At 58.4% G+C, this 27,557-nt stretch overlaps 1 protein-coding gene across 6 annotated transcripts in view; it reads right to left on the bottom strand.

The window, feature by feature from the left end:
- ZMIZ1 (zinc finger MIZ-type containing 1) overlaps positions 1-27,557 on the bottom strand; it is a 232,646-nt gene that overhangs the window by 13,245 nt on the left and 191,844 nt on the right. For 5 of the 6 annotated variants that reach the window (XM_032312603.1, XM_032312598.1, XM_032312599.1 and 2 more), the window contains 11 exons: positions 21,792-21,936; positions 11,541-11,655; positions 10,363-10,580; positions 9,755-9,953; positions 8,524-8,814; positions 5,599-5,781; positions 4,318-4,395; positions 3,695-3,869; positions 2,905-3,046; positions 1,321-1,531; positions 80-185 (listed from right to left, as the gene is read on the bottom strand). In XM_032312603.1, the coding sequence (XP_032168494.1) occupies positions 80-185; positions 1,321-1,531; positions 2,905-3,046; positions 3,695-3,869; positions 4,318-4,395; positions 5,599-5,781; positions 8,524-8,814; positions 9,755-9,953; positions 10,363-10,580; positions 11,541-11,655; positions 21,792-21,936 (1,863 nt within the window). The remainder of the gene's footprint in view (positions 1-79; positions 186-1,320; positions 1,532-2,904; positions 3,047-3,694; positions 3,870-4,317; positions 4,396-5,598; positions 5,782-8,523; positions 8,815-9,754; positions 9,954-10,362; positions 10,581-11,540; positions 11,656-21,791; positions 21,937-27,557) is intronic. The other variant, XM_032312602.1, reaches the window with a different exon arrangement.

The following is a 27,557-nucleotide window of genomic DNA, read 5'->3' as shown; positions in this document are numbered from 1 at the left end:
TCCTGGGTGGGTGATGAACGTGGCTGGACAACGAACACGGGCTACGACTGGTTCTGGCTCCCTGTGCCCCCACACTTACTTTTTGTGATACAGTGCTCGGCCGGCAGGAGGCGCTTCTTCAGGAGGCCTTGCAGCACTGAGCGCACGGAGGGCCGGTGGACCAGCTGCAGCACGAAGAGGTGGGACTGCCAGAAAAAAGTGTGGGCTCAGTCCCCGCCCTATGGTCCCCCTACGCCTCCCTGTGGTCCCAACTTGTGCCCAAAGGCCCCTGAAGGCCAAGCACAGGAAAGGGTCCATGATCCATAGTGATACCACTCTAGAACAGGTCCCCTTGAGGCCCCAGGATGTGCCCTGGGACTGGTGAGCCTGGAGATCCAGGCAGGGGTCACCCCTTGGGACAGCTGCCTGGGGCCTGGGCTGACACTGAAACACCCCTGGCATCAGGTTATGGTACACCCGGCATCAGGTTATGGTACACCCGGCATCAGGACCGGAGCTGGCCTCACTTCCTGACCTCACTCAGCACTACCCCCCATCATGTGTTCTCTACCATTCCTGACAGAGTATTATCCCTGTTTTCACTCCTCCAGGAAGCCTCCCAGGATTGTACACCCTCGAGAGCCCCTCCAGGCTCTTGATTCTGTGACTCCTGTCTCTAGGTAGCCTTGGTGTCCCTATGCTTTTAAGGGCAGGATCAGTGATTTTCCTTCTCCCGTGTCCCCCACAGAGGCCAGCAGAGTGGGTTAGGCAACCTACTTCCCCACATGTCCCTGCACAAGCCCTATGTGCAGGCCCTGATCTCTGGGGGTAGGAGAGTGGCTCAGATGGGGACCCAGAGCAGGTCACAGATCGGATGGACACATACACACTCGATTCTGAGACAGCAGGGTTGGGTGAAGAAGGGAGAAAGTTAACTCCAGACTTGATGGAGTGGGTCTGCGTCAAAGGTTGATTAGAATATAAACACTTCTTGTGAATGAAGCCAGAACAGTGCTGGTTTCAAGGAACACAGACCTCTACCAGCAGAAGACAGTGGTGGGCACTGGGAGGTGTCCAGGAGGAGGGACCCGCCAGAGGAAGTGGAGGCAGGTGTACGGACAGGATGGGAGCTGTGGCAAGAGAGTGGGAAAGGCCACATCTACGGCCAGAGCCTGGCGGCTCTGAAGGTTATCCCATAGCCCCAAGGGACCGCCGCACATGTGCAGAGGCATGTTGCTGAAAGGTCAATTCAGTGGCTTCGGGGATGGGGACAGAGCCGCGAGGACACGGCCGCGCCCCAGAGGGGCACTCCCCATGCCACGCCCCCGCCCGCACACTCACGCAGCAGCAGGCCGTGACGGTGATCTGGATGGTGTTGCGGCCCGGCTGGCACACGTGCTTGAGGTGCAGGGGCTTGTGGGAGGTCTTGTTGTCGCCGCGCTCGATGGTGAGGGGCGTGGCGTTGACGCTGACCTGCACCGAGGCCGGCCAGTTGGTGTTCATCTGCCGGTCCTCGTGGTGGTAGCACTTGAACTGCAGCTCCAGGTCAGACCTGAGGGGCGGGGCAGCGCTCAGATGGTGCCGCCCATGGTCTGGGTGACCTGGCCACAGCCGAGGCCCTCGGGGCCGCTGCCCTCAAACTCCTGCACTCTCCTCTCCCACCCTGGACAGCTCCTCTCCCCATGTCCCCGGCCAAAAGCCCTCCCAGCCACCCATGCTCCCTCATACTGTTGACTCCAGCCACACCCCACAGCTCTGCTGGTCTCCCCCAGACCCCTCCCTATCAGGGTGACTGCCACTCCCCCAGGATAGAGACAGAGGGACAGAAAGGACAGACACTAATGTGAGCAGACCAGCTGGGAGGCTGATTATGCCCAACCCAGACTCCAGCTGGGAGAAGCACCCAGGCCTGGGCTGCATCTGATTCAGTTCCCTGCTGGGTGCCAGACATACAGCACAGAAGATACTTGTGAACCCAGCAGCGACCACGTATGTGTGGAAACTACGCTGGCCAGGGCCACGGGATGCCTCCTAGGTGAGGGTGGTCTCTCCACCCTCCTGCCTGAGCACCTGGGCCCTTCCATCCACCCCAGCTCTGTCTGTAGCCCCTGCTGAAGCTTGCCTTGCAGGGTCAAGGCATTGAGCGAGCTGTGTGGATGTGCCCAGTGCATATTCATCTTGTGCCTTTCAGCTGCCCATTGTTGGGCAGCTGAGAGACTCTGGTCACAGTGGTGGCAGGGCAGTGTGAGTCTTGCCTGAGGAAGAAGGACTAAGAGTGAGGACACCAATGGGTTCTGGCATCCAGGAGAACTAGGCCCGAGTCCCAGCTCTGCCGCTTGCTGGGAGAACTCCCTGTTCTACTTCACTGTCAATGGGAAAAGCACGGCCCACTGACAAGATCAAGAGAGGCCAGGTGTAGAAGGCAGAGAACACAGGGCGTGGCCTAGCCTGGACCTTCAGCCCTTGCCTTCTGGTGTGTCTGGACATCTGAGCAGTGGCCTGGCTCAGTGGCCAGCCTCTGGCAATGCGTAGGGGTTACTGGTCCTGTCCAACCCAGTCTTATTCCTCTACATTCCTGCTCTAGCCTCAACAAGCCATGTTCAAGTTCCTCTTGCCAGTGGTCTTTGGGTCTTGAAGGTCTTTGGGTCTAAGCTAGCCACCTTTTCCTCTAGGAGATCATCCCTGACCATTCCCTCAGGCCTACAGTGAGCCAAAGCTGCTCCCTGCCCTTGGGCCACTGTACCTGCCAAGGCCTGCCTGCAGGTTCCCCAAGACATCCCCCAGACCCTGCCCAGAGCAGGGCCCAGTCAGTGAGGCCAAGCAGGTGAAGGCAGCAGGCAGAGGCTGCTACTGCCCGCTCAGGGAGGTCACCAGCAGAGGCCTCCCCTGCCCAACTTGGGCCTGGGCCCCCAGCACGACACTCACCTCCACATCAGCGTCTGGTGGACCGTGGGCCGCAGGTGAAAGACGTGGTTGCTGACGGCCAGGTTGTGCTCAAGGCGGAAGGGCTCCAGCACCACGCCATCCCGCACCGGGAACGTGAGCCGCAGCTCGTCGTTGTGGTTGGCTGGGCAGGAGAGCCACAGGTGAGCCACACTCCGGTGCCACCGTGGGCACGGACAAGTGTGGGCTCAGGGGAGGTGGGTGGAGCTCGCGTCCCCACATGACATACACTCCTGGCTCTAGGCTCCTGACACTGCACAGGTGTGTGTGTAAACATGGCCAGAGAAGCTGGGACCGTGCAGGTGGGTGTGTAAGCACGGCCACAGAAGCTGGGATTGCGCAGATGTGTGTGTAAACACGGCCACAGAAGCTGGGCTATCCACCTGTGTGCACACCAGGGAGCCCACTGCTTCTCCAAGTCTGCCCCATGCCATCCCCACCATCCCTGCATCTCTTGTCCCCCTCATCTTGGTGCTACTTCCCTCTGGCCCCACCTACTCCCTATTCTGGAAGCCCCAGGCTCCTCCACCCAGACCCTCTCCATGGCTGGGAGCTGCTTTTGCTTCCTGCCTCCAGCGGCTCAGGGCTGTGGGTGGCCCAGAACCACCCCAAATTTCCCTTGTGGGTGGGGCTTACCTGCGTCAAAGCCCTTCTGCCCTTTCCACATGCCCAGCCCCCACAGGCAGTGCAACATCTAAGCCCCCTGGCTCCTGGCCCTCCTTAGGGCCCTAAGGGGAGCTGGCCGGACAGAGGGAGAAGGTGGGGCACTCACCTGGAGGTGGCGGCAGAGCGCTCATATTTGGCTTGATGTCAGGTGGGAAGGGTGGTTTAACGTCTTGGCTGGGGGACAGGTACGGGGGGATGCTGCTCCCGGGGGTCATTGGGGGCGTGGGGTTCCCTGGAACAGGTGAGTGGGGGTAATTTGCCACAGGAACTGGCCTGGGAGGCTGGAGGGAAAGAGAAACCACACATAGGTTATGGGGTCACAGGGATGGGAGGGACTATGGCTCTGGATGCACACCCCACCCACCCGGTTGTCCTGGGGCTGTGGTCCCTGCTCCCCGAAGGGCGGAGAGCCAGTCCCCCTGGAAATCCCTCCATCCTGGCCAGCACTTGGGTCTCTGGCTGCCTATGTCATCACTCCAGCCCAGCGCGGTCCTCAGATGGAGCTGAGCCTGCAGGACCCCGGGAAACTGGCTCCCTAGGAGCCCCTCTCCCTTCTGCTCTTAGTCCTTACTCATCCCTGCCCCACCTGCCTGGACCTGTCGCTTCTGTCTGGGCATCACTGCGCCCAGGAGCTGAGGACTAGGGAGTACAGCCCCACCCATGGGCTTCAGGTGGGAACGGCCAGGCCCCTTAGACACACAAATACACCAGATCAAAAGTGGAACGTACCCTGTTGACATTCCCTTGGCTGTAGTTACTGTAGCTGCTTCCCGAGAAGGTGTTATTTTGTCCATTAAATTGCTCTGGCTGTTAATGCAAGACACACGATGTGGTGAGAGTGGAAGGCAGAGAAGCTACCAGAAGCCTGCTTTCTCTCCCGATATGAAAACTGGCCAGGAGTACAATACAGGGGATGCTGACGAGGCCCATCCAGTGCTGGGGTGCGGAGTGGGACCCCCAAGGGGTAGGGCAGGTCACCCCCTCCCCATCCCGGGGGGAGAATTTCATCTCTCTCTGTCCACAGCTAGTGATACAGCAAGAGTTCACAAAAACAGAAACACCCAGAATGCTGAAGTTGGAGTTGTGGCTGGGTGGTTGTGGAAGTTAGCATGATTCCTGGGCAAATACATGTCAAGTGTGTCCAGAGTTCTCTGCGCTCCTGAGAACGAACTTTATGATCCCAAAGAAGGAAAAAGCTAGATGCCTGGAAATATCCATCACATTGTTACTTTGAAAGTGAAGAATCAAAAACAACGCAAATGTCAGACAGGAAAGGAATGATAAAATACAGTGTGGCTTAGATCCACAGAAGGTGAGGCACCCTAGAAAACTGAAAACCGCAGAGACTCTGTAACAGCAAGTAACTGATTTCACGTTAAGCAAAAGAAACAGATTCAAAATGACAACCTTAATAATAACTATGTAACATGCTGATGCTCACGGGCAGTCACAGGCAGTAGGAGAAAAAGATTTAGAACTTAGTATTAATATAACCAGATGAATGCTATTAAAACAGAACAAAACAAAGAAGTTATTTCCAGGGCACCTAGGTGGCTCAGGCGTGGGGTCTGCCTTCAGCTCAGGCCATGATGGCAGGGTTCTGGGATCGAGCCCCATGTCAGGCTCCCTGCTCAGCAGGAAGCCTGCTTCTCCCTCTCTCACTCCCCCTGCTTGTGTTACCTCTTTCGCTGTCTTTCTCTCTCAAATAAATAAATACAGCCTTTAAAAAAATAAAAAAAACCCGTGCTTCCTTTATGATCATCGGTGCATGCTGTAAACAGCAACAGGGAAGGGGAAAGCCCTTGTCTGAGCCCCATGAGAAAAGGAACCAAGAGAAGCCAGCATGACATTTACATTTTGGCCATGGCTCTGAGCTCTCGAGGACACATCCGGAAATCTCTGCCTGCCCCCTGGTGACTTCAGGGGACACACAGGACCACGATGACCCAGCTGGGGGCAGGGATAGGAGGTGGAGATGAAGAAAGGGGCCGGTGGGGTGGTGGGACTCACCTTGTAATACTGCCCCATGTTGACCGTGGGGGGCGGGTACTGCCCGGTGCTCGGCTGGCTGGGCATCCTCTGCCCGGGGTAGTTGGGAGAGGTGAGCGGCCGTGGGGGGTTGGGGGTTGGGTACTGGCCTGGCTGGGTGGGGAACTGGCTGTTTGGTCCGTATTGCTGGTTTCCATAGTTGGGCTGTGGCAGCGGACAGACAAGAGGAGAAAGGCTGTCAGTGTCGTGGAGCCAAGCCACTTACCAGAAGGCCTGGAACACCCTGGCCCACACCTTCATCCCTGCCCTTTTCCACAAACTGCCTCCTCCACCCAGAGGGGGGTGGCGGCACAGAGGCTGCCTGAGCCCCCTGCTGCCCTTACATCTGGGGACACGACGTTCTTTCCATCTGGCTTGGGGGCCACCTCCCTGTGAGCAGCCTCCCCCCAAGTAACCCGCTTTCAGAGACTCTCATTCATCCTGTTAGGAGGGGGTTCAATTCTAAAGCCCCCTTTATGTGTCTCCCAGTGCCTGGTCTGTGGCAGGTGAACACAGACAATGGGATGTGCTTCCGGAAAGGGGACCCCCTCAACCCCTGCATTCGGAAGCTGAATATGGGGAGCCCCGGCTCCATACCCCACACCGAACAGCACACACGGATGTTCAGTTCTGGGCCATGCGTGCAGAGGTCGAGAGAAGCAGGCTTGAGGGGGTTCCAGACAACCCCCTTAAGACAGGCAACCGAGAGAGAAGGACCCCTGTCCTCGAGGATCTACAAGGTGACCCCTGACACGCCGATGTCCACCCCTGCAGCCGCCTCCCCGCTCCGTAAGGTGAGGGGACCCTCAGGGCCACCTGCCACCCAGACACTCCAGGCTAGGGCATCCCGCCAGGTTGGTGGTTTCTTCTCCTGGTCTCCTTATCTACTTAAACTGTCCTTCTTGCCTCTAGGCTCAGAGGTCCTGGCTGTGTCCCCATGTCTGGCAAAGAGACCCTCCATAAACACTTGCTCAGCAAATGAAAGCAGAGTCCAGAGTTCAGCGGCAGAGAGGAGGAGGTGTCTTGTGTCAGTACTGAGGACCTCTGCCCCTCACACTGCAGCGACAGGGGTGGCTGCTGTGGGTGACTGTGTGGTTCCTGTCATAGCACTGGAGGAGCAAGAGTGGAGGGGAGCCTGCCCATCAGGCCACCGGAGAGGAGTCCCGTGCGGGACCAGCCAGTCTGACACCTGCCCCAGCGTTCCAACGGTTCACAGATTCTGGAAGCATTGAAGGGTGATGCCCGCCTTCTCAGACAGGGTCAGGCCACGTGTCCCAGCCCAGTGCCAGGCATTTTATAACTGGGGAGCATCAGCATTCCATGAAGAGGATGACTCAGTGAACATAATTCAAAGCTTCCGGTGTGTGCCTTCACAGGTGCAGGTGGACATCAGGGCAAGGACTGAGACTTTCTCTGCCTTTCCTTTCTTGGGATCACCTCCTTAGGGGCCGCCAGTCCCAAAGCTGGATCTGCAGATGGCATCGCTAGCCCAGCCAACAGGGATGCTGGGAGTCTGAGGACAGACGGGCTGCAAGGGGTCCAGAACTCCTGTGGGGACTGTGTGTGGCAATGAGACTAGGAGCTTGAGTGTCCCCCGCCCAAGGACAGCCAGGACCTCGAGAGCACGGTCCTTCTCTGGCTGGTGCCTCCTGAATCGGTGCCACCCAGGAGTATCTGGGCTTGAGCCAGGCTCCCTGTGTTTGAGGAGGTCCCTGAACTCTCCCCTTCTGAACTCAGGACACCTCCAACAATGGTCAAGCCTGAGCTAGGGGGAATGCTGAGGGAATCACACAGACCTTCGAGGAACGTAAGTTCTGGCCTCTAAACCCACTACAAGGCCAAGCTGAAGGCCACAGTTTGGAGGCAAGTGGGGTGGGGGTGGGGGGGAGCCAGTCTGAGAACAGGCGGCAAACAGAGAGCTGTGGTGGAGATGGCTCAGCAAGAAGCTTTGCCTAGGTAAGGAACCAAGGCAGGCTTCCTGAGGAGCAGGCACTGGGTCAGGATTCTAGGGTCCCTGTGTCTTTTGGAGGTGAACTAAAGCCTTACCCAGATAGGCCATTGGCTGCCAGCTTTTCCCACTGCTCACTGAAGGCCCTATGACACCTCATCCAGGAAGTCCTCTTTCTCTGACCTCACGTTTCATTCCTGATACCCCCTGTGTGTCACCTCCTTATGGGCTCCTGCTTAGACAGGTTTCTAGGAAGGTGATCCCCTTTTCTGCGAGTCTCATTTGCCAGTGGACGGGTGTGTGTTTTACTTCCTTAAATCTTCACCTTTCCCTTCACTGAGCTGGCTGGGCAGCCAGTGAGGCAGTGTTCCTCCTGAAAGAGCAGCTGACAGTTGGCTGCGAAGAGCCCTAAGAAGCACGCTGTCTGCCTTCCAGTCGCTTCTTTGACACGCACAGCCTTTAGATATCTACAGACTTTTATTCCTTCTCTCACTCTTGCAAGTAAGAAGCCCTCGTGTGCAGGTGAGGAACGTGGACCCAAGGAGGCTTTGCTCCTTACCAATGCCACCCGGCTAGTGTCTGTGCCAAGACAAAACACCACGCCAACCGCAGCTGCTGCTGCCCGTGCCGGCCCCCAGCCCAGTGCTTCCTGTCCAGCTCCTCATTCACATCTCCCAAGTGACCCCAGGGGTGGGCTGGATCGGCACCATCTTTTACAAATGAAAAACCAAGACTCCAGCAGGGAACATGACTTGATCAAGGGCTTCCAGCTGGGAAATGGCAGAGCTGGTCTCCAAGCCAGAAGCCTGACTCTGTCCTAAGGCTCAGACTTTTGGTCCAGGTTTGGTGCTGGTCAGTTCCTGCCCTTTCCAAGGTCCTGCCCACAGCCCATCTCTTTTCAAGCCCTGGGTCCGCCCCACCTCCCACCCTGGCGACCACCTGCCTGCTGTCACACTCACCTCTCCTGGGTATGGCCTCTTTATGCTCTGAATGGGAAGGGACTGGGGCCGGGGGCCCGGGTAGGTCTGCTGGGGCATCCGCTGCCCGTGCGTGCCAAAGGGGCTGATGCCGGGCGGCCGGGGCTGGTTCATGCCCATGGGAGGGCCGCTCATCCCCGAGGGTGTCATGCCAGCCGCCATGCTTGCGGGGTTCATGCTGCCCCCCATGGAGGCAGGCCCCCGCGGCCCGGGCTGGTTCATGAATTGGCTGTTATACGCCTGGGTGGGACCCATCTGGAAAGAGGAACAGACCTTCAACGGGAGAAGAAGAAAAAAAAAAGAATAAAATGCCACATGCATTGAAAGTGCAGGGAGGGAAGGGTGGGGGAGGTGGGAGGCTTTGGGCCAGGGGGGCACTTTCCTGTGGGGTTGCAGCTGGTGACCAGGCCCCAAGGGATGTCAGGCCTCTTGGGCTCACCACTGCCCTCTGCAGGCCGCACAGGAAAGATGCAGCCCAAGGGGTGTTCCAGGGTGGGGTGCAGTCACTCCAGAGAGCAGGCAGCATTTCCAGGGAGGCAGGCAGGGAACGGGAAAGAAGGTGCAGAGGTGGGGAGGGGCATGGGAGGATGGAGGGGAATGAGGATGGAGGCAGGAGCCCCTTTCCTGGAAGCCCTGGCCCCGCCCTCGGCCAGTGGAGACACGCCCTCCATCCACAAAGTCTGAGGCAATCCCAGCTCCCACCTCTGCCCACCTGCCCCGCTGTCCCCTTCCTCCAAGCCCCATCTCCTGTCCCATCCTCCATTCCTTCGGGGAACCCTCCCTCCTCTCACCCCACCAATCCTGAAGGTCAGGGGAGTAGAAATGGGACCTGGGTTCAATCCACAGATGGAATGACTAAGAGTATATGCTCTTCAGAAGCCACCACGGGGACACACTGGTGACAAGGCATTTTCGGCACTGAGCCCGCTCTTTGGTGAGCAGGCACCCAGAGGGCGATAAAGAACGTCTATCCCCATTCGCAGACACGCACGAACCACAAACCCACGCAGAACAAACACAAGCACCCAGACGGCCTCCCCACCCACCACACCCAACCACTCTGACACACCCACGTCCTAACACACACCCGTCCACATGCCTCCAAGGAAACCCAGACGCACCCTGACACCATCAGCATTTCCAGCACACACGGCATCAATACCCCAACTCTGCTGGGGGGGCAAGGCTGGACCAGGACTAGCGGGGCCCTTACCGGTCCATACTGGTTTATATCCTTGTTCTGCGTCTCCTGCAAGGCTGCCACAGTGGCCGTGGCTGTGGCCGTGGCCGTGGCCGCTGCTGCCGCCACTGCAGCTGCTGCGGCAGCAGCCGCGGGCTGAGTGAAGTCAGCGGGCGGCCTGGTGTGCGGAGGGATGCCCATGCCTGCGGGGGCGTTAGGACCCCCCGGGTAACTGCAAGGAGAAGAAGGGGAGACTTAGACACTGCCTGAATCTAGAGATGAACCCACCGTCAGCCCTGGGCTGGGAGGCTGGGGGGGAGAATGCGGGTCCTTCTGTGACCTCCTGCCCCGGGCTCACAGAAGGGGAGGCGTCTGGACTCCGAACCCAAATGGGGGAGAGGGGCCTCCTGTGGGTTGGCAGCCCTTCGTGCCCCTTGGCGACAGGCAAGCTGCTGTGTTCCCGAAGCCCTAGGTGGGGTCTGGCTTGCGTGGACCCTCCTGGGCACGAGATAACTGCATCTCGCTGCCATGGGGAGCCCACCTTCTGGAGGGCACCTTGCCCATGGGCGTTTCAACCTGACACTTGCTCCGGGACAGAGGGGGAAGGGCAGGGCCTAAGCTGTTCCCGGGGGGCTGCTCACCTGGCCCCAAAGCCCCCGCTGCCGGGGTAGTTGGGCCGGCCGTACATGCTCTGCTGGATGTAGGGCTGAGCGGGCCCAGCCTTGGCTGAGAACTGCTGCTGCTGCCCGGCGAACTGGGGGGAGTTGAGGCCGGGGTTGCTGGTGGTCATGCCCGATGCCATGGGGTTGCCGCCTGGAGTCATGGGGTTGTTGGCATTGGCCATAGGGTTCCCGAGGACCTGTGGGCAGAGAGGCTGTCACCCAAGTGGTGCCCCAGGGGGCGTGGGAGGGAAAGAGGAGACACTGGGGGGTGGGGGGCGTGGCTGAAATGGTACAATGGGGGAGAGCAGAGGGAAAAGGGGAGAACCTGGAGGCATGAACGGTCCCCAGACCATACAAATGCTTTGAAGTGGGTAATGCGGCCTGGAAGCTGGCAGTGCAGGGGATAAGAACCCCAGCCTGTGATGGAACCAGGAGGGGCTGGTCCTGCCCTCCGTTGTAGGTGGAAGGAACTGGACTTCTCAGCCCTCCTCTGCCAAGGGGTCTGGATGCCCAGAGAACTGGGCTGCTGCTCTGTCAGGGCAAAGAGAAGCCCAAACTGCCAACTCTGGAGGGCAGCGGGATCCTGGCCGAGGGGTGCCTGTGGCCTGAAACTGCAGGGAAGCCTGGGGCTGCCCTCGGGGGCGGCCACCAGCCCCTACCTGTGGCAGAGGCCGAGCAGACTGGACAAGAAGGCGTGGAGGAAAGAGGAAGGGGTGAGAGCAGGAGGGCGGGCTGGCCAGCGAGAGGGGTGTGTCACGAGCTGGAAGCTCACCATTTTGCTGAATCTATCCCGGGTTACCCAGGGTCAAAGACCCCAGACACTGGAGCTCTGAGACCAACAACACCCAAGAAGTTCTCCTATTTATCCAACCCAAGTAAATGTGGGCTAGGAAAGAACCCCCAGCTCTCCGAAGATGAACATTATTCCCAGAAACACCCTCAAACGGATGGGGACGGTGGCCTAGGGGCCAGCTGCTGCCCTCCAGAGCAAGCATGGAGGGTAGTGGCGTGTCCACGGCTGAGTGTGCCCCAGGAGCTGGTCTTTCCAGCTGGGCAGTGTGAGGACGGCCGGCATGGGAGATGATGCTAAGGTCCCCATGCTCAAGGGATGGTCCTGCTGGGGAGAGGCTGCGGCTGCGGGCAGGACAGGCTCTTACCTGGCTCTGGGATGTGTTGGTCACTCCCCAAACCGTGGTGACCACAGAGAGGGAGCCGGGAGGCTGGTTGGTGTTCTGCTGCCAAGGGACAGAGTCATAGGGGAATGACCCATCACTGCAGAGGGAGACAGAAGGGGGATCCTCAGGGACTGCATACAAAGGAGGGTCCCATCACCTCACTGTCCTCCACAGCTTCCAGTCAAACCCAGGGGACCCCCATCTCTGTCTAGACCCCCTATGTCTGGCATGGGGTCCAATGCAAAACAGGCGTGCTTCACGCGGTGGCAAACCGTGCCAGTGACCAAGTCTCCCCTCATCGCTGTGGAGGACCCACCCCCATGGCTGTCTGCCTCACCTTAGCCCGAAGTCCAAAGGAAGAAGACAGGCCCCCAGGCCCCACCTGGGCTCCTCCTGCCACCATGCTCAGACTCGAAGTGTCTTTCCAGAAAGAGCTCTACTTCCCCCGTGCCAGCTTCCCCTCGGAACTTCCCAGTCCCTTCTCAGAAAACACCGGAATGGCCCCAGTCCGAAGCTCGCCTCTTCCGCCTTCCTCCCGATACTCTGCAGCAGGTTGGCCACCCAGCCCACCTGATCTGGCCTTTGGCAAGAAGTTCCTTACGTTACCCCGCCTTCCTGCCTCTGGATCACAGGTACAGGCCTGCCCGCCATGCTTCCTCCCCTGTTCTGGCCCCAGTCTCCTGCGCACGTCCCCACCGAGCTAAGCTCCCTTAAACACCCAAGACCCTTTCCATGATCAAAGACCTTCGATGGCTCCCAGTGTCTACAAGGCGAAGTCCAAACTCACACACTTCAACATGATTTACCCTTCTGGCTAATCCCACCCTAACCTGCCTCCCCGCATGGCTCCCACCTCTGCCGGAGCACCGTCAGCCATGGCCCCATTGCCCCATCTCCCTGCTAGGCCCAGAAGCACCCACCGTGTTTGGGGGCATCTCCTGAGAAGCCCCCAAACACCAGAAGCAAGGACTTATTGACTTTAGCCCCAACACCCTGATCTGCACACAATAAGTGCTCAATAATGGCTTCCTCTTAGTTCCTGTGGTGCAGGTGAAGAGTGACCCCAGGAGGGGGCAGGGGCTGTCAGGGTTATAGCATGAAGAAAGTGCTGGGATCCCAGCCCCCAGGAGTGCTGAGCTGGGCTGTCTCTGCATGAACTCCCTGTAATTCTCATGGAGAGACAACCCTGGACATGACCCCCAAGGGGGGAGAAAACACAGAGAACCCAGATGTGTTGTAGCAGCCCTGCACGGCTTCCTGACAGCAGGGAGGCCTGGAGGGCGGCACTGTTGGCTACCAGGATGGGGGGTGGGTCTGGGGGAGGTGTTGGGGGAAAGTACTTCATGCTTCCGTCTGGCACAGGAAGTCAGCAGAAGGCAAAAGGGCTTGCTCACTCCTGGAGAACTTAGACCCTGGCCTAGCAGGCAAGCCAGGCCCGGCCCTGGACGTGCTGGGAGCCAGCCCCGAGGTCAGGACTCACGAGGGGAGGCACTGTCCTGTGGGATAGGCAGGCAGGGAGGAGCCAGTGGGGGGTGGGGGGCTGAGTCTCGTGCCTGCTTCTTTCCAGGCAGAGCCCTCCGCAGCCAACGCAGTCAAGGCAGGGAGGGCCCTGCAGGGGTGATCAGACTGGAAGGTGAGGCTGTGTCACTGTCCGCCCAGGCTTGCTCACCCCCTGCCCGGACACCCTCTCTGCCCAGCCAGTCCCTGGCTTCCTTCCTATCTCTGCTCACAAGTCCTCTCGCTGGAGGAGCCTGCCCTGATCTCCTGGGGTAAGAGCCACCCCATCCCTTCTACTCCCTTTTCCTCCTGCCCCGTTTTTTTGTTTTTGTATTTGTTTGTTTTTGTACCCTGGTCATGAGTCCTGTCCTGTCCTAGCTCCCGTCCAAATTCCCCTGCCTGTCTGCACCGACTCCTCTCATCTATCAAATGGGCAGAGGAAGGACATTCCCCTACTCTGTTCTCAGAGTTTTTAAGCTGTGGGTCATGAAACACGACTGGGTCATGGCATCAAACCAGCATGAGGGGAAAAAGAGGGAATTAAACAGAAAGCAGTTAAGGGGGAGCGCACGGTTAAGAATAAATAACGTTCCAGTTGCCAGGGGGAGGGGCGTAGGGAGAGGGTGGCTGGGTTATGGACACTGGGGAGGGTTATGTGCTATGGTGAGTGCTGTGAAGTGTGTAAACCTGGTGATTCACAGACCTGTACCTTTGGGGCTAATAATACATTATATGTTAATTTAAAAAAAAGAATAAATAATGTTCCTCAGTGGCTTAATTTTACGCGCGAGTGTGTGGGCACCCTGGGTCATGGTGTACTACGCATATTTACTGTGGGTCTCAGTCAAGGCGGTCTGGACAACACAGGCCTTGGTAGTTCAAGTCTGATGTGGCTCAAAGAAGAAGATGCAGCCAGAAAGGTTTTCTCTGCTAGAAAGGGACATAGACCTGGGCATTACTCATGATTTCCAGGGGGTGAGGAGAGGCCCTCAGGAACCCAGACCTCCTGCCTGCCCCCTACTCATGCCAGCCAGACACAGCGTGGGCCAGTGAAGAGGAGGTGAGGCCCAGATGCACTGACCAAAGCTGGCGGACAGCTCATACTTGCATCTGGGAGGGCTGCTTGGGAATCCAGGAGCCCAGAGAGCTCAGGAGGGGTGGAGAAGCCCAGGGAAGGAAGCTATGAGCCTGGTCCTGAGCACAGCTGGGCTGGAAGGACCTCCCTGGGAGAAATCACGAAGGACTGGGGTTCCACCTGGTCCTGGGCCTGGCATACCAGCAGCCTGAAGGAAAGCCCTGCAGACTAGTTTAGACCAAGAGAGAAGACCCCTAGACACGAGCTGTCCTGTGAGGCCCTCAACCTTGGTGTGCAGGACAGAACACAGGACCCTTAGCAACTTAACAGCACAAGTGTGCGTCTTCTCTGCCCCAGAAGCTCCCAGCGACCCTCCAGGCTGATGTCCTTTTAGAATGTGCTTGGCAGGCTCGGAAGGAGAGCCCTCTGGGAGCCCCTGGAGCCTGGCAGGGCCCCACCTGCACCTGGGGGAGGGGGGAGCGGGCAGCTGCTGCCTCACCCCCTCGGGTGGGGAGGCCCTGGCTCACAGGGATACTGCACAGGCCGACAAACCAGCCCCTGACTGCCCTACAGCTCCGTGGGTGGGCCTTGTGGGCGGAAACCAGCTCCTTCCTGTTTCATTCTCTCCGCCCGAAACTTGGTGAGAAGCAAACTTAACCGTGGTTCCCAAACTCGGCATGCCCACCGTCTGGCTGGAAGGGGCCCCCAGAGTCCCAGGCCCATCCTGGGAGTGCTTGCGGGCGGCTAGGGACACGGTTGTGGGTCTGCACACGCACCCTGCTGCCACGGTGCCGTGCACACGTGGGGGCAGAGACAGGCACACGCGTGAAGGGGCGGTCTCAGGGACTTGCTCGCCCCCACTCGCACCTGCTGCAGAAGCAGAAGTGGCAGCCGCACCAACACGGCTGTGACTCATCTCCTGGGGAGACGGCTCCTGCTGTCGCAGGGAAGGCTCTCGCCCCCACAGGCCCATGGCAGTCAGCCCTGCCACCGCCTCTGCCCGGGCTCAGACACCACCACGAGGGGGCGGGGGGCTGCCCAGCTACAGCTCCCTGTGGACTCGAGGAACAAGGACAAGCCCGGCTCCTGGGCCCTACCAAGGTGGGAGGGGGCCTAGGGTGATGAAGAGGAAGCCTTAGGGGGCCTGTGGGAGAAGGGGGTGTCCTGAGGCCTTTCCTTCCACTGGCAAGTACTGCAGATGAGGTCAGCCCGGGTCAGGGGTCCTGGCATTTTGGAACTGCCTGCTAGGAACCACTTCTCTCCCCTTCTTCATAGTGGGTTGTGGTTCAGAGGGAGGCCAGGGCTGGTGGGATGTCAGTATCCTACTCTTAGTAATCCTGCCCAGCTCTGTGCACCCCCAGTGGGTACACCCCATCGTGCACCACCCCAGAGCCCACTCTCATGCTGAAAGCTGCAGCACGAGTGGCAGTCCCATCCAGCCAAAACCACCGCAAGAACACCAGTCCCCCGGGAGAGGCACCCGTGCCAGCAGCCACCTGTAATCTAGGCAGTGTTCTGCCTACCCAGCACCTCCTCACGGGAGGCAGCTGCTTTACCACTGCTGTGCCTCCTTAGTCTGGAACGCTTCCTCCTGACCCTCACCCTTAGTCTGGAACGCTTCCTCCTCACTCCTCACTCATCCTTCCCAGGCTCCTCTTCCAAAGGCCACCTCCTCCAGGAAGCCCTTGGGAAATTCACTGGCTTGAGCTCCACTTGTTCCTCACATTCACAGGGCCTGAGTGGGGGCCCACGGAGAGGCTGCCTTTCTCCTTCTGTCCCAGGAGTCCTGACTTAGGCTACCTGTACCTGGCATGATGTCTCCAACACACCTACAGGACTCAGAAAGCCTTTGCTAACCAAAGTGCCAGAGAGAAAAACCGACTTTCCATACCCTCCTCAGAAGGAAGCCCAAGAATGAGTAACTGTGTCCACTCATTAAACCTGACTGCTGACCACCCACAGTGCGCTTGTGACCCCATGGGCTCTGGCTCCCAGCAACCGAGACCCGCCCTCCGGGGAGAGAAACAGAGGGAAGCTAATGAAGCAGCTACTTGCTCTCTCTGTGCCTTAGGGTCCCTGTCTGTAAAATGGGACAATAACAGTATGTCTCTCAGAAGGCTGTCCGGAGGTCTGAGTGAGCTCCCACGTGTAAGGCAACGTGAGCACATGCAGCTTATCTCTGGCACCTAAAACTGGTGACTGCTGCTGTTGTTATGGTTTATGGAGTGGCTTCTAGAGGCAAGGAACTAGGTGAAGGGACTTTCACCTAAGAACTCATTTCATCCCTTAAAGGGGCTCAACTCAGACGCATCTGTAGGAGCTGAGGGTCACAAGGTCCTGGAGCTTATCAAGGGCGAGACTGCCAGGTGGGCTTGACCTCATCCCCTTGCCTCAGGGAGCTAAGGATCTGGTAAGACAGCACCTCCCCGCACAAAGATGGGGAGGGGCGCCTGGGGAGCTCAGCCGGCTAAGCGGCTGACTCTGAGTTCATGCTCAGGTCATGATCTCAGGGTCATCAGATCGAGCCCAACATCAGGTTCTGTGCCCAGAGGGAGTCTGTTTGGGGATTCTCTCCCTCCCTCTCCCTCCACCCCTACCCCCTTCTCAAATTAAAAAAAAAAAGGAGAGAGATGGTGGTAATGCAAGGGGGGCACACAGTATGAGGGACATCTAGCAGTCCCCAAGAATTCTGAGAAGGGGCACGACTTCTAAGCTTCTTGGGGGATGCCACCCAGCATGAAGGGACAGAGGACATGTAAAAGTTTAATCTCAAAGACTGGCTGCAGAGAAAACCCAGTGACCTGGGAAAAAAACCCAAAAACCAAAAACAAACCTGCACAGAGTATCCCAGAAAATATTCAGGGACTCCAACTAGACGTTCATGAGACTAATACTCAGATGGCACAGGGAGGCCCTGCTAAATAGTGGAGCTTTAAACTTCGAGTCTCTGGGGTTAAGCCTTGGTTGCGCCACTGACAATTTCTATGACCTTGGACATATCACTTAAGTCAGCTCAACTTTCTCATCTGTAAAATGGGACTAACATTCTCCTAGAATGAAGCATACAAATATAGGTAAAGTTTCACCCAGAGCCGGGCACGGAGTCCCTGCTAAATTGTACTTCCACTTTTCTCTCCATTTTTCCATGCTGAGTGTGTGCAGGTGCCCCTATTTACTTGATGATACGATGACAGTGCTCACAAGTTTTCCAAAAATGCTACAAGAGGGGGATGTTCTTATCATTACTGCCCATTGAACAGATTTCCCAAGCCTCTGGGGGCGTTCCTTAGTGTTCCTTTGCCTTCCTGCCCCTACCAAACTCCTACCTATATTCCAAAGCCCAGCCTGGGTACACTCCCTTTTGTGATTCTCTTAAGCAGAACCAAGGACATTTTCCTCTATTCCCTCAGCTCTTTTTGTCACATAAAAGAGCTTTTCACACTGCAGTTAGCGTAGACAATTTACATGTCTGTTTGGCAGCTCCATAGGCACTGACTGATGTTTGCTAAATGTGAGAAAATGAGTAAAAGCCCAGCAAGAGTGGAGTGCTGATTCCTGGCTCCTGGGTACCTCCTGTGGCAGCGTCTACACAGACATTCACAGAGGGAAGAGGCGGGCAGGGCTGAGTTATTTCTTCCCTTGCACACCTAACAGCCACTTTATTTGGGAGAAAGAACAAATTCCCATTAAGGGTATTGTCAGACCCGAATTAATTTCCCTGATCTGGCTATATGGGTCCGTCTCCATGCAAGGCTGAAGAGCTCCCGCTAATGAAACACCAAGCCAGTGAGGAGCGGAAGCCCCCACCCTCTTTCATCTAGGGGAGCCGTTAACGGGGCTCTCCATCATCACAATTACGCGGGCCGCTTCCTTCCCTCCCCGCGGTGAAACGCGGAGGGACCTGCGCTGCTGACTGCATGTTGGAGGGTTTTACATTTTTTCAGTAGGAAGGAGGAAAGGAAAAGATCCTGTATCTTAGCAATCTGGAACCGATGGAGCAGGATTTTTGGCTCCTTCATCAATCCTTCTTCCCTCTCTCCCTCCCTTTCTTTTTTTAAAAAATTTTCTGGGGGCAAGAAGAAGGACCCATTACAACCTAAGCTTTGGGCCCAGCTCCACAGAAGCAGCGAACGATGAACACAGCGAAGCTGGTGTGGCGGCACCAAGGAAAGGAGGCGGCTGGGGGTTCTGCTCTGATGGAGCCCCTCTCTGTTGGCTGACCAAAGTGAGTGCGTCCGGAGTCCGCTGGCACCGACCGCGCCGGAAGTCCTGCACTGCTGTTTCTAGTACTATAGATGAGGGCACTGAGGCACAGAGAGGTTCCAGAGCTGCCCAGAGGCCCCCAGCCCGGAGAGGGCAGAGTGAAGACACTCACGCCCGGGGGGCCTGGCTCAGTGCCTGTGCCGCCCACCTACTGCATAAACCGGAGCACCCGGGGTGCACCCAGGCGCCTCTCCAGGGGGCGGGAGGAGGAGACACAAACCCGTCCCCTGGAAGAGGAAGGGCGGCACCCCTTGATTTTGGAGTCATCCTTAGCTCTAGCGGGCTTTGACTGTAATTAAGTTAGGAATGTAAATGAGATTTATTAGGCTTTTAATTACTTTTGCAGCACTGATTTGCATAGGGACAATGTGCTAATTACAAACGGCTTTTTTAACCCCTCCTTTAAATCTGAGAGAGAAGGTAGAAGTGTACGTTGGCAGCACGTACAGGTGACGGTGGGGGGGGGGGCGGTGGCTGTGAGCCCAAGGCGCCTTCCAGCCCCAGGCTCGGCCTTCCTTCTAGGGTCAGAGGCACCACACACCAGAGAGAACGGCATCCACACAGCCCCTCATCCCGGCCAGCCTCAGAGCCACTCCAAGGACAGCTCCACAGACCATAAAGCTCTTCCTCAACGCGTGGGCGCTTGTAGTTCCCCCAAGACCGCTGTCACCCCCAGCAGTGGCCGCGGGACGCCTGAGCCCTCTGATCCTTGTGTGTGTGTGTGGTACCAAGTGCCACTGTGTGCCTATTGTCTCCAGCCCTGATGCCGTGGTGCCCACCTCCAGGGAACCTACCCCTTAAGTGGCTGGGACTGTGGCTCCGGAGCTAACGGAAGCATGACAGTCACAGGGTCCCCCAGAGACAGCCTGGCGCTCCGGGCTCCCAGGGACCCCCCCCACCCTTTCCTACTTACTAGTCCTCAGAGCCTACAGACAAGCCCCCCTGAGTTTTCAAACAGTGACACCCCTCCAAGTCCCAAATCCTGAACATCACCCGTGGCCCAGGGTCTCCCGAATTAAAAGGGAAAGAGGGGCTTCTGTCCTCCAAGTCACTCAATCCAGCAGCGAAGGAAGGGGCCTGAAAATTTTCCTCTCTGTGAAAAGTACCTGATTTTCCTTCTTATTTGGGAAATTACATGAGGACTTAAAAGGTGATGCCTCCTATTGGGGATTCCTGGGAAACTCACGAAGCTAGAAGTAGAGAACGGCCCACCTTGCATCATCAACCATAATGTGCCCTTGGCCTCAGCGTGGGGTCTGCAGGGATGTGGACCAGTCCCTGTTCAAATGATGCCACTTCTTTCTGGTAGTGGCATCATACAGAACTGGGAAATAGGGCAAGTCTGGATCAGAGTTGGGTTAAACAGCCAGACACCCCCTCACCGGTCTTGAATGGCCAGGAGCAGGAGCAGAGTGAAGGGCAGGGCACTGGCCTGCTCCTCACCGGCTGTGTGCTCTTGGGCAAGTCACTGTCCTGCTCTGGTCCTGCTTTCTGTTCTAGCTCTGTCATTTGGGGAGGGAGGTATGGTGCAGAATGTGAGGAGGCCACGTTCCGCGGAAGCAACTGGCCCTCCATCAGTTCCCAGCAACGCTTCCGGGGGATGGGGCTCTCCCATCTCTGAGAGGCTGCCTCTTTGCCTCCTGTCATTCATGGCTCCCTGCAGGGAGTTGAACCAGTGTGGCATCAGGAGCAGCGCACTGCGTCACGGCACCCTGAGGAAAAACCAGTTCAAGCTCACGGAATGCACCTACCCAGCTCTGAGACCAAGTCCTTGTCCTTGAAGGTCAAGGCCCATGTCCTCTGGGAAGCCTCTTGACAGCCTGGCCGTTTTTTCCTCCTTCTGACCCCCAGGCCAGGCCTGCCTGTCACCTAACCCTAAACATGCCTCCATCTGGGGGTCTCAGTTTTGCCTCAGTGGGCCTTCCTCCCCAGCTAGCGAAATGCAGCTCCCCGGAGCACAGACATCCTTCATCCGGGTAACTCCAGGACAGGACGGTCTCTGGCCTCCAGCTCAGCTCAGCAACGACCTGGCAAAGGCCTGGCCAGGGTCCAGCGCCATAGCACTCTGCGGCCTGAACGGTCATGGCTGAGCAGGTGCGAGGCAGGCCTCTCGTGGGGCTGCGGGGCTCCGGTCCACCATCCGGGACTGCTTTCGTGCAGTGGCTTGGAGGAGGAAAGGAAGGATGGACGGGAGATGGGAGGCAACGAGAGACGGCAGGTGTCTGGCAGGGCGGAGTGGTAAGGGCCTAAAGTATAGGCAGACCGCTGAGGCTACCTTCAGCCACAGCCTGCGCAGAGCGGCTGGCAGCCCCGACGGAGAAGCTCTGCGGCTTTCTGCTGAGCCAGGGCAACGGGAGGACAGCAGCCAGAGGCAGGTTTTGCCTTTCTAGAGCCGTCGTTCTTAACCACGGGTGATACCCTCACCCCCTCAAAATGTGTGAAGGTGCTTTTACAGCATGGGGGTGGGGGGCACTAGAACAACCAAGTGGGCAGGGACCGAGACATTGAATGCCCTGACCCAATGCCAGCAGTGCCCCCCCGCCCCAACGAGAAACACCCACAGAAGGGGGCGCTGTCCTGAGTCTAGGGGTCAGGGTGGGACGCAGGTCACCTGCCGCATGCTCTGGGCTGCGGGTGCCTCAGTCAGGCTGGGTCGTGGATGAGAGCCTAGCTCTGACTACAAGTGTACCCTCCTGACTTTGTCATCAGGGGGACTTGCAGAGGGAAAGCAGGGGGTCATCCGGCAGAGCATGCAGAGGGAGCGGGCCCAGCTCAGCCAGGGAACTGCAGAATCATTGACTGCAGGGTTTGCTCATCCTGAACACGTGCTCCTTCCGAGGCTGGGGCCGGGCAGACTGGCCACTTGCTCGGGGCCTGACAGCCTCCTCCAAGGCATTCCCACCTGTGATCCCGGGCTTCTCTGGAGCCCACCCCTGCACCGACAGCCCAGCCTCACTCAGCTCCTGCCTGCTCCGCCTGGGCTGGCTCTGTCCCCATCTGCTGGTGGGAGCCCAGCACTGTGATGTTCCTGAGCCCCTCGTGGGCCCTGGGTTTTTTTGAGTTTGCCCAGGACCCTGCTCAGGAGAAACGGAAGGCCCTGGTCTCGGGATAGTTAAGCTTCAGCCTGAAGTCTAGAACCTAAAAGGAAGAGGCAGCCTTCCATCAAGGGACAGGGCAGCCACGCTGGGTAAGACCAGCACTTTCAACCTCTGCTGTGATGGGGAAGAGACAGTGCTCCTCCACCAGGATTTCAAAAACAGCTGCATTTTAGAAAACACAGAATATCCTCTGGGCTGCTTGGTGCCCCACCCCAACCCTCCAGGTCTTCCACTGCAAGGGCACTGCCCAGTGCCCGCCCAGCGGCCCCCGGCCCATCCCGGAGATACACGCCCACTTACCTGTGCGACAGAGTGGGTTTCATGGAGCTCATGGAGTTGAGGGGGGGCTGCATGGGGAGTTTCCCGGGGGGGTCGCTCTGGCGGCTCTTCTGATGTCGGAGCAGCAGCAGGCGGCCAAGCTCCTCACACCAGGAGGACAGCAGGGCTACAAGGAAGGACAGGATGGTCAGCCAGCCCCGTGGCCACCTCCCCCTGCTGTGTCCGCCCCCACACCTCACCCTCCCAGACTGGGTGTTTCCACCTTCGTGTGACACCAGGAGAGCCACCAAACCTCCTCAGGAAGGCCTTGGTCTTCTCACCTGTAGAGTGGGACGGCCACCCCGAAGGAGGGCCAATGTCAATGGCCCTCACTCTGAGAAGGACAGGCCAGAGGTGAGCATGGACTCGATGGAGGGGATGTCAGAGACGGTGTCAAGGAGAGACCACCAGAGCGGGAGGGAGGGAGGGAGCCCAGCACAGACCCTATGTGGGGCAAGCTTAGGAAGTGCTGGGTTCCCCCCAACTTCTCAGCAAGGCCTCTGGACAGTCAGCTCAACATGGCCTCTCCTCGGGGGCAGGGTAGGAGGGGCAAAAGTCACCCGGAATCCAGAGCGTTCCTGAAGACTCCTGATGATCCCAGGAATGCCCGTGGGCTCTTTCCTGACAGTCTTCCCCACCAAAGTGCCCGTGCCTTCCAGGGAGACCTGAGGCTGGTCCCTGTGCTGCTGGGCACCCACGTTTAGGAGGACTAAGGACTTGCAGGGCAGAGGGCAGCCCCAGGGTGAGGTGGGGGGGCTAACCCAGAGTGCGCCGGGGGCACAGAAGGCAGAAGCCCAGGAGGACCTTCACATCCGGGCGTCGAGCCCTTGAACACCAAGAGAAGAGCAGCTGAAGCTAACTAAAGGGGTACTGGGCAATCACCCTTCACTGTCCTAATGTGGCCGTCAGGGGCCAGAAGCACCCTCCTGGTCAGTTCGTCTGGCCAGTCCGTCCAAGCATGAGCGATTTGGGAAGGCTGGGCTGCCACCACTTTGTTACATGAACCAACAGAGCTCAGAGACCCTCTCTGGGCCTCAGTTTGCTCAGCCCTGCCCTGCCCTCCTTGCAGGGCTGTGGGGAGGGGTGCGTGGGGGGGGATTGCTGAGATGGTGTGGGAGCAAAAGGGGGTGACCACACCCCGGCCACTGCCCCATTCCGGCCATGAGGACTTTGGTCAGCCGGGTCTGAGAGCTCTGGAAGGAGTCAGCCCAGTCTGACAGACGCCCGTGGAAGCACAACCGCTCAGCCGCTTGCTGGACGCAGAGCCCACTTCCTCATTTCCAGGCTCTCCCACCTAGATGCTGTACGACATGCTTCTGTGTCCTTTTCTCCAAATCCACCCTGCATGATCCAGAATGCCAGCCACTCACCCCATTCGACAGATAAGCAGACTGAGCTCAGGTGAGGGAAGTCACTGGCTCCCAGTAACCACAGCTAGAGGGTGCTCCTGCCCATTCCCCCAGTAGTGAAGCCCAAGCCGGGACCAAAATGTGGCAGAGCAGATGAAACCCTTCAGAAGGCAAAAACCGAGTGGCCATGGACTCCAGCCCCACCAACTCAGCAAGGAAGCCCTCCGGCCTCGTCCGAACCCCCCCGCCCCCGCCCCCGCCCATCACCATGTTCAGCGAGCGCTGGGGAAGATGCCTTGCCCTACAGAGCCCTGCAGTGGCTTCCCAGGGCTGTCACGTCAAACTGCCCAGATCCCGGACCGAGTTCCCTACTGGCGCACAGACCCTAGAGGTAGGGCTGGGACCCTCTGCAGTCCTGTCTGCCCCTGCCCAGGCCCACAGCAACTCTGCCAGTCATGGGGAGCGTTGGGTTCCTTCCTGCCCCTCACCCAGTGGGCAGGAGCCAAGAGGCCACTGTTCAGACCAGCAGGAGAGCCCTGTGCACACGGTCCCACTGGCAGCTGCCCACAACGGTGGCATACCTGTTCCCGGGGAAGCACAGGGGCTGCTGCGCAAGGGACAGGCAGTGGTTCTCCCGGGGAATGGGGTCAGGGTGGGGAGGGGTCCTCTAGGGTTGCTGGGTTCGTCTGCTCTGCTTGTGTGCTGCCCAAAGACCACCAGTCAAGGAGGCCAGCAGGGGTTGAACACCAGCCTGTGCCTCTGGCCGGGAGAGCACCTGTTCTGCCTCCAGGAGGGGATGCCAACGGGTGAGCTACATCTTAAAAGATGTGTCCTGCCCTTCTCTGTCAGGCTCATCTTGCCACCACCTGTCCAGGGAGGAGGATGCCAGAGAGACCCCTACCCTGGCGGGTGTCTGCCCAGAACCATGGCAAAACGCCCCTAAAGCAGGCATCCAGCACACATCTGCCACAGCTGGAGGGGGAGGCAGCCTATTCAGAGAGGTTGGAACAAACAGAAATGAATTTCCAGATTGCTCCATTCTTCTCCCAAGCCCCTAGTTACCGCTTCTTGGGCGGGGGGGGGGGCGGGGCGGGGGGGATGGTACGGGCATCTGGAAACTCATTTGCACGCCAAGCACGAGGCCTGCCGGATCGCAGCGATGGAGGGACTGCTCGGCTGCCAGCACAAAGGACGGCCACAGATGGTGTCGCCCGCTGCCCGCGGACGCCCCTCCCAGCCCGCGCTCCTCCTGGGGGCCACCACGCCAGGCGGGAGCTTTCCTCCAATGTCACGGGCCACCCCCCTGCTTGGTCAAGGACAGCCCTCATCTGCCTATCACTGGTGGAGGGGTTTTCCATAAAGGGAATGAAAGGAAGCTGGTGGCATCGCGGGGCCTGGCTGAGAAGAGCCTGGGACATGGGGAGCAGATGGGACGTGTGTATAAGCCAGTCACGACATAACACAGATGCCAGGACAGCCACAGAGGAGGAAGGCAGGGGGCGAGAAAGGCAGCACCCTCCCCTCCTCGGCCCGGGCAGCCAGCTAGCACAGAGGCCATGCTGACGACGCATGGGGGTGGCGGCACGGACACAGGGCATGCTCTCTCGTGCCGCAGACCACCACAAGCTGCTCTGACACAAAGGCTGGGTGATGACAGCAGGTGAGAGCCAGTCTGCGGCCCAACAGGGAGTCGGCACTGTCCGAGACCCAGGAGGACTAACAGAGGCAGGCAGGGGGTCACACAAGGACAGACAGACAGGCCAGCTGGGTGGGCGTCTACGTGCACACCACATCGTGCCTGCATCCAGGAGGAGTGGAGCATGTGTGCTCAGATGGGGCCTGTCTTGCCTGCATGTCCATGGGATCCCATGGGTCTCTGCTCTGTGCCCTCTCTGCGGTGGGAAAGGAGAGGGGACCGCCGAGCACAGGCTCTGGGGCTCAGGAGGGATGTCAGACATGCGGAGTCCCCAGATGGGGTGGGAGGGATGGGAAGGCACTGTGCGGTGTGCACGAGGCTGCCCGAACTGGGCAGAGCTTCAGGAAGAGATACCAGCCATCTTAAGGGGCTAAGGCAGGGGAAGGAATGGCCCTCTTGCTGCTTGGACAGCCACCACGGCCAGCCCAGGGTCTGGTTCTGGGGGTACCACTCACCCTGGCAGTCTGGGTTCCAGTAATGTGATGTGACCGTGGGTGAATTACACACACTCTCTGGGCCTCAGTTTCTTATCGATAATAGGCGTAATGCTAATGCTCTCTCCTTAGGACTGCTGGGCCCCTGGAATGACACTAACACCTACAAGGTGCTGAGAACAGGGTCTGGTGTAATAAGCGCAGAGAGCTGGGAAAACACCACGTGTGCTCTCCGGACAGCAGGTGAGGGTCTGCGAATGCTCCCTCTTCCCCCCAGCAGGAAAGCACCTTGTGAAGGGGAGGAAGCCAACCCGGCCCACTCCAGGAGGGGTCAAGGCAGTCCCTACGGGCACCAGGGCCTAAGCCACTCCAGGAGAGAGTAGGGGAGGGGACAATGGTAGGGAGGACCCAAGGAACAGGAGCTAAGTGCTCTGGCTCTGTAGTCCCACAGGTGATGGGGCTTGGGTCCTGTCCTGCCACTCCCTGGCTGTTGAGATTTCACACAGGCTTGAAAACCCAGTTTCCCCATCTGTGAAATGGGCTTAACAGAAGCTGCCTGTCTCAGGGAGTGAATGGGAGCTATAAATTAGTGTTGTCAGCCAACTGCAAAGGTATCCAAGCAGAAGCCAGAAAGGGAGGGAGGGTGGGCAGAAGAACGAAGGAGCCCTGTATCCTACAGTAGCCCCCGAAAAGCAGCCCATCAATCCCACACCCATCACACAGCCCCGGGAGAGTTGTGGAGGCACCGGCTTTGGAACCAGTCCACGAGACCCAATCCCAGCTCAGTCTCCACCACCCGTGTGGCACCCTGAACAAGTTGCCTACCCTTCCTGGGCCTCAGTTTTCTCATCTCTAAAATGGGATGGTGGTGATTCTACTCCCCACCTCAGAGGGTAGTCGCAAGCATGAGCTGAGTTACCATCACACAGTGCGGGGGCCGCACTCGTAGGGGGCCATACATGTGTTTGCTATGGTGAAGATTAGTATTACTGACCTCAGTCAGAAGAGAAGCGACCATCAGGATGCAGCTTTGGTGTCGCTGGCCATGTGGGACCGTACAACAGAGACCAATGACATGGGGAGGCATGCAGCTACAGAAGTGCCCAGGGGCTGGGCTGGGTGCAGAGTGTCCCTAAGTCCCAGACCCCAGAGCAGATGACTAGGTCTGCCTGCCCCATTGGCTATGGAATCTGCCGAGTGGCCCCTATCACATGCCCCGCTTTGCCTGAGACACGGAAGGCAAAAATCAATTCCCCCTTTAGATGCAGTTCTGCCTTTGCTTCAGTCAGTGGAGAGGGACCTTCAGCCCCGGAAGGAAGGTATTCTGGCTTCCCTAGGATCTGCCATGGGCCTCCCGGCCCACTAGCCACCATCTTCAATGAGGGGTTCCTTGGGATCTTTAACACCCCAAGACCCACCCCGTGGCACCTCACCTGGCCCGGTCTTGGGCCCTGGTGTCTGGCAGCCAAGTTCCGGATGGCCACATTATAGAGGAAGCAGCAGCCTCGAGGGTCAGCGGAGCCCGGCCGGGAGAAGACATGACGGTTGACCACTGCCCACACTTGTCTCTGCAGCTTACCCAGGAAGCCACTGGGACATGAGGATTCCCACTCCAGACCCGCCTTGCCTCGGATTTCAGCAACTAGGGTCATTTGCCAACAGCACGTGTCTTACTGTTGATGCCACGTCGTGGTGTGATTCGTGGCGTGACTTCCTTCCTCGTGGTACATAAAACAGTGGTGAGTATGACCATGGCGGGGGCATCTTCTATGAATGAGATACAGCAGACAAGTCTAGGGACCCCTGTGCCAGCAGATTTGGTGGCTAAGGCGGCATGAACTCTTCTGGAAGAGAAGTGGAAATGAGCTCCAGGTCTGAGCATTGGGAGGACACAGGATGCCCGTCTGAAGGAGGGCAGGGAAGGAGATCTCCAGACATTTGCTCCCCAAGATCTTTATGGACATTCCCCCCACAGCCGCAGCCGCCACAGTATGCTCTATGGACAAGCCAAAGAAACCAGATGTCAAAGCAAGGGCAGGTCTGGAGTGGCGTCCTAGAGCGTCTTAGTCCTGGCTTGTCCCAGATGTGTCCTACCTGGGACAGGGACAGGCCCTGCCACTTGTCTCTATACCCGCAGCTCCTGGCAGAGGGGACCCCCAGGATGGGCTGACAGATGGCCTAGTGGGATGGGCCAGTCTTCCATGGGGGTGGCAGGGGTAGGGGCAAGAGGCTGCACGTGGCAGGATTTGGGAATCGCCTGGTTCCAGGT

This window comes from Mustela erminea, chromosome 14, assembly GCF_009829155.1.
Source record: "Mustela erminea isolate mMusErm1 chromosome 14, mMusErm1.Pri, whole genome shotgun sequence".
Lineage (NCBI taxonomy): Eukaryota > Metazoa > Chordata > Mammalia > Carnivora > Mustelidae > Mustela > Mustela erminea.
Note: the sequence above shows the minus strand (reverse complement) of the source record. Positions and strands in the feature narration are given on the sequence as shown.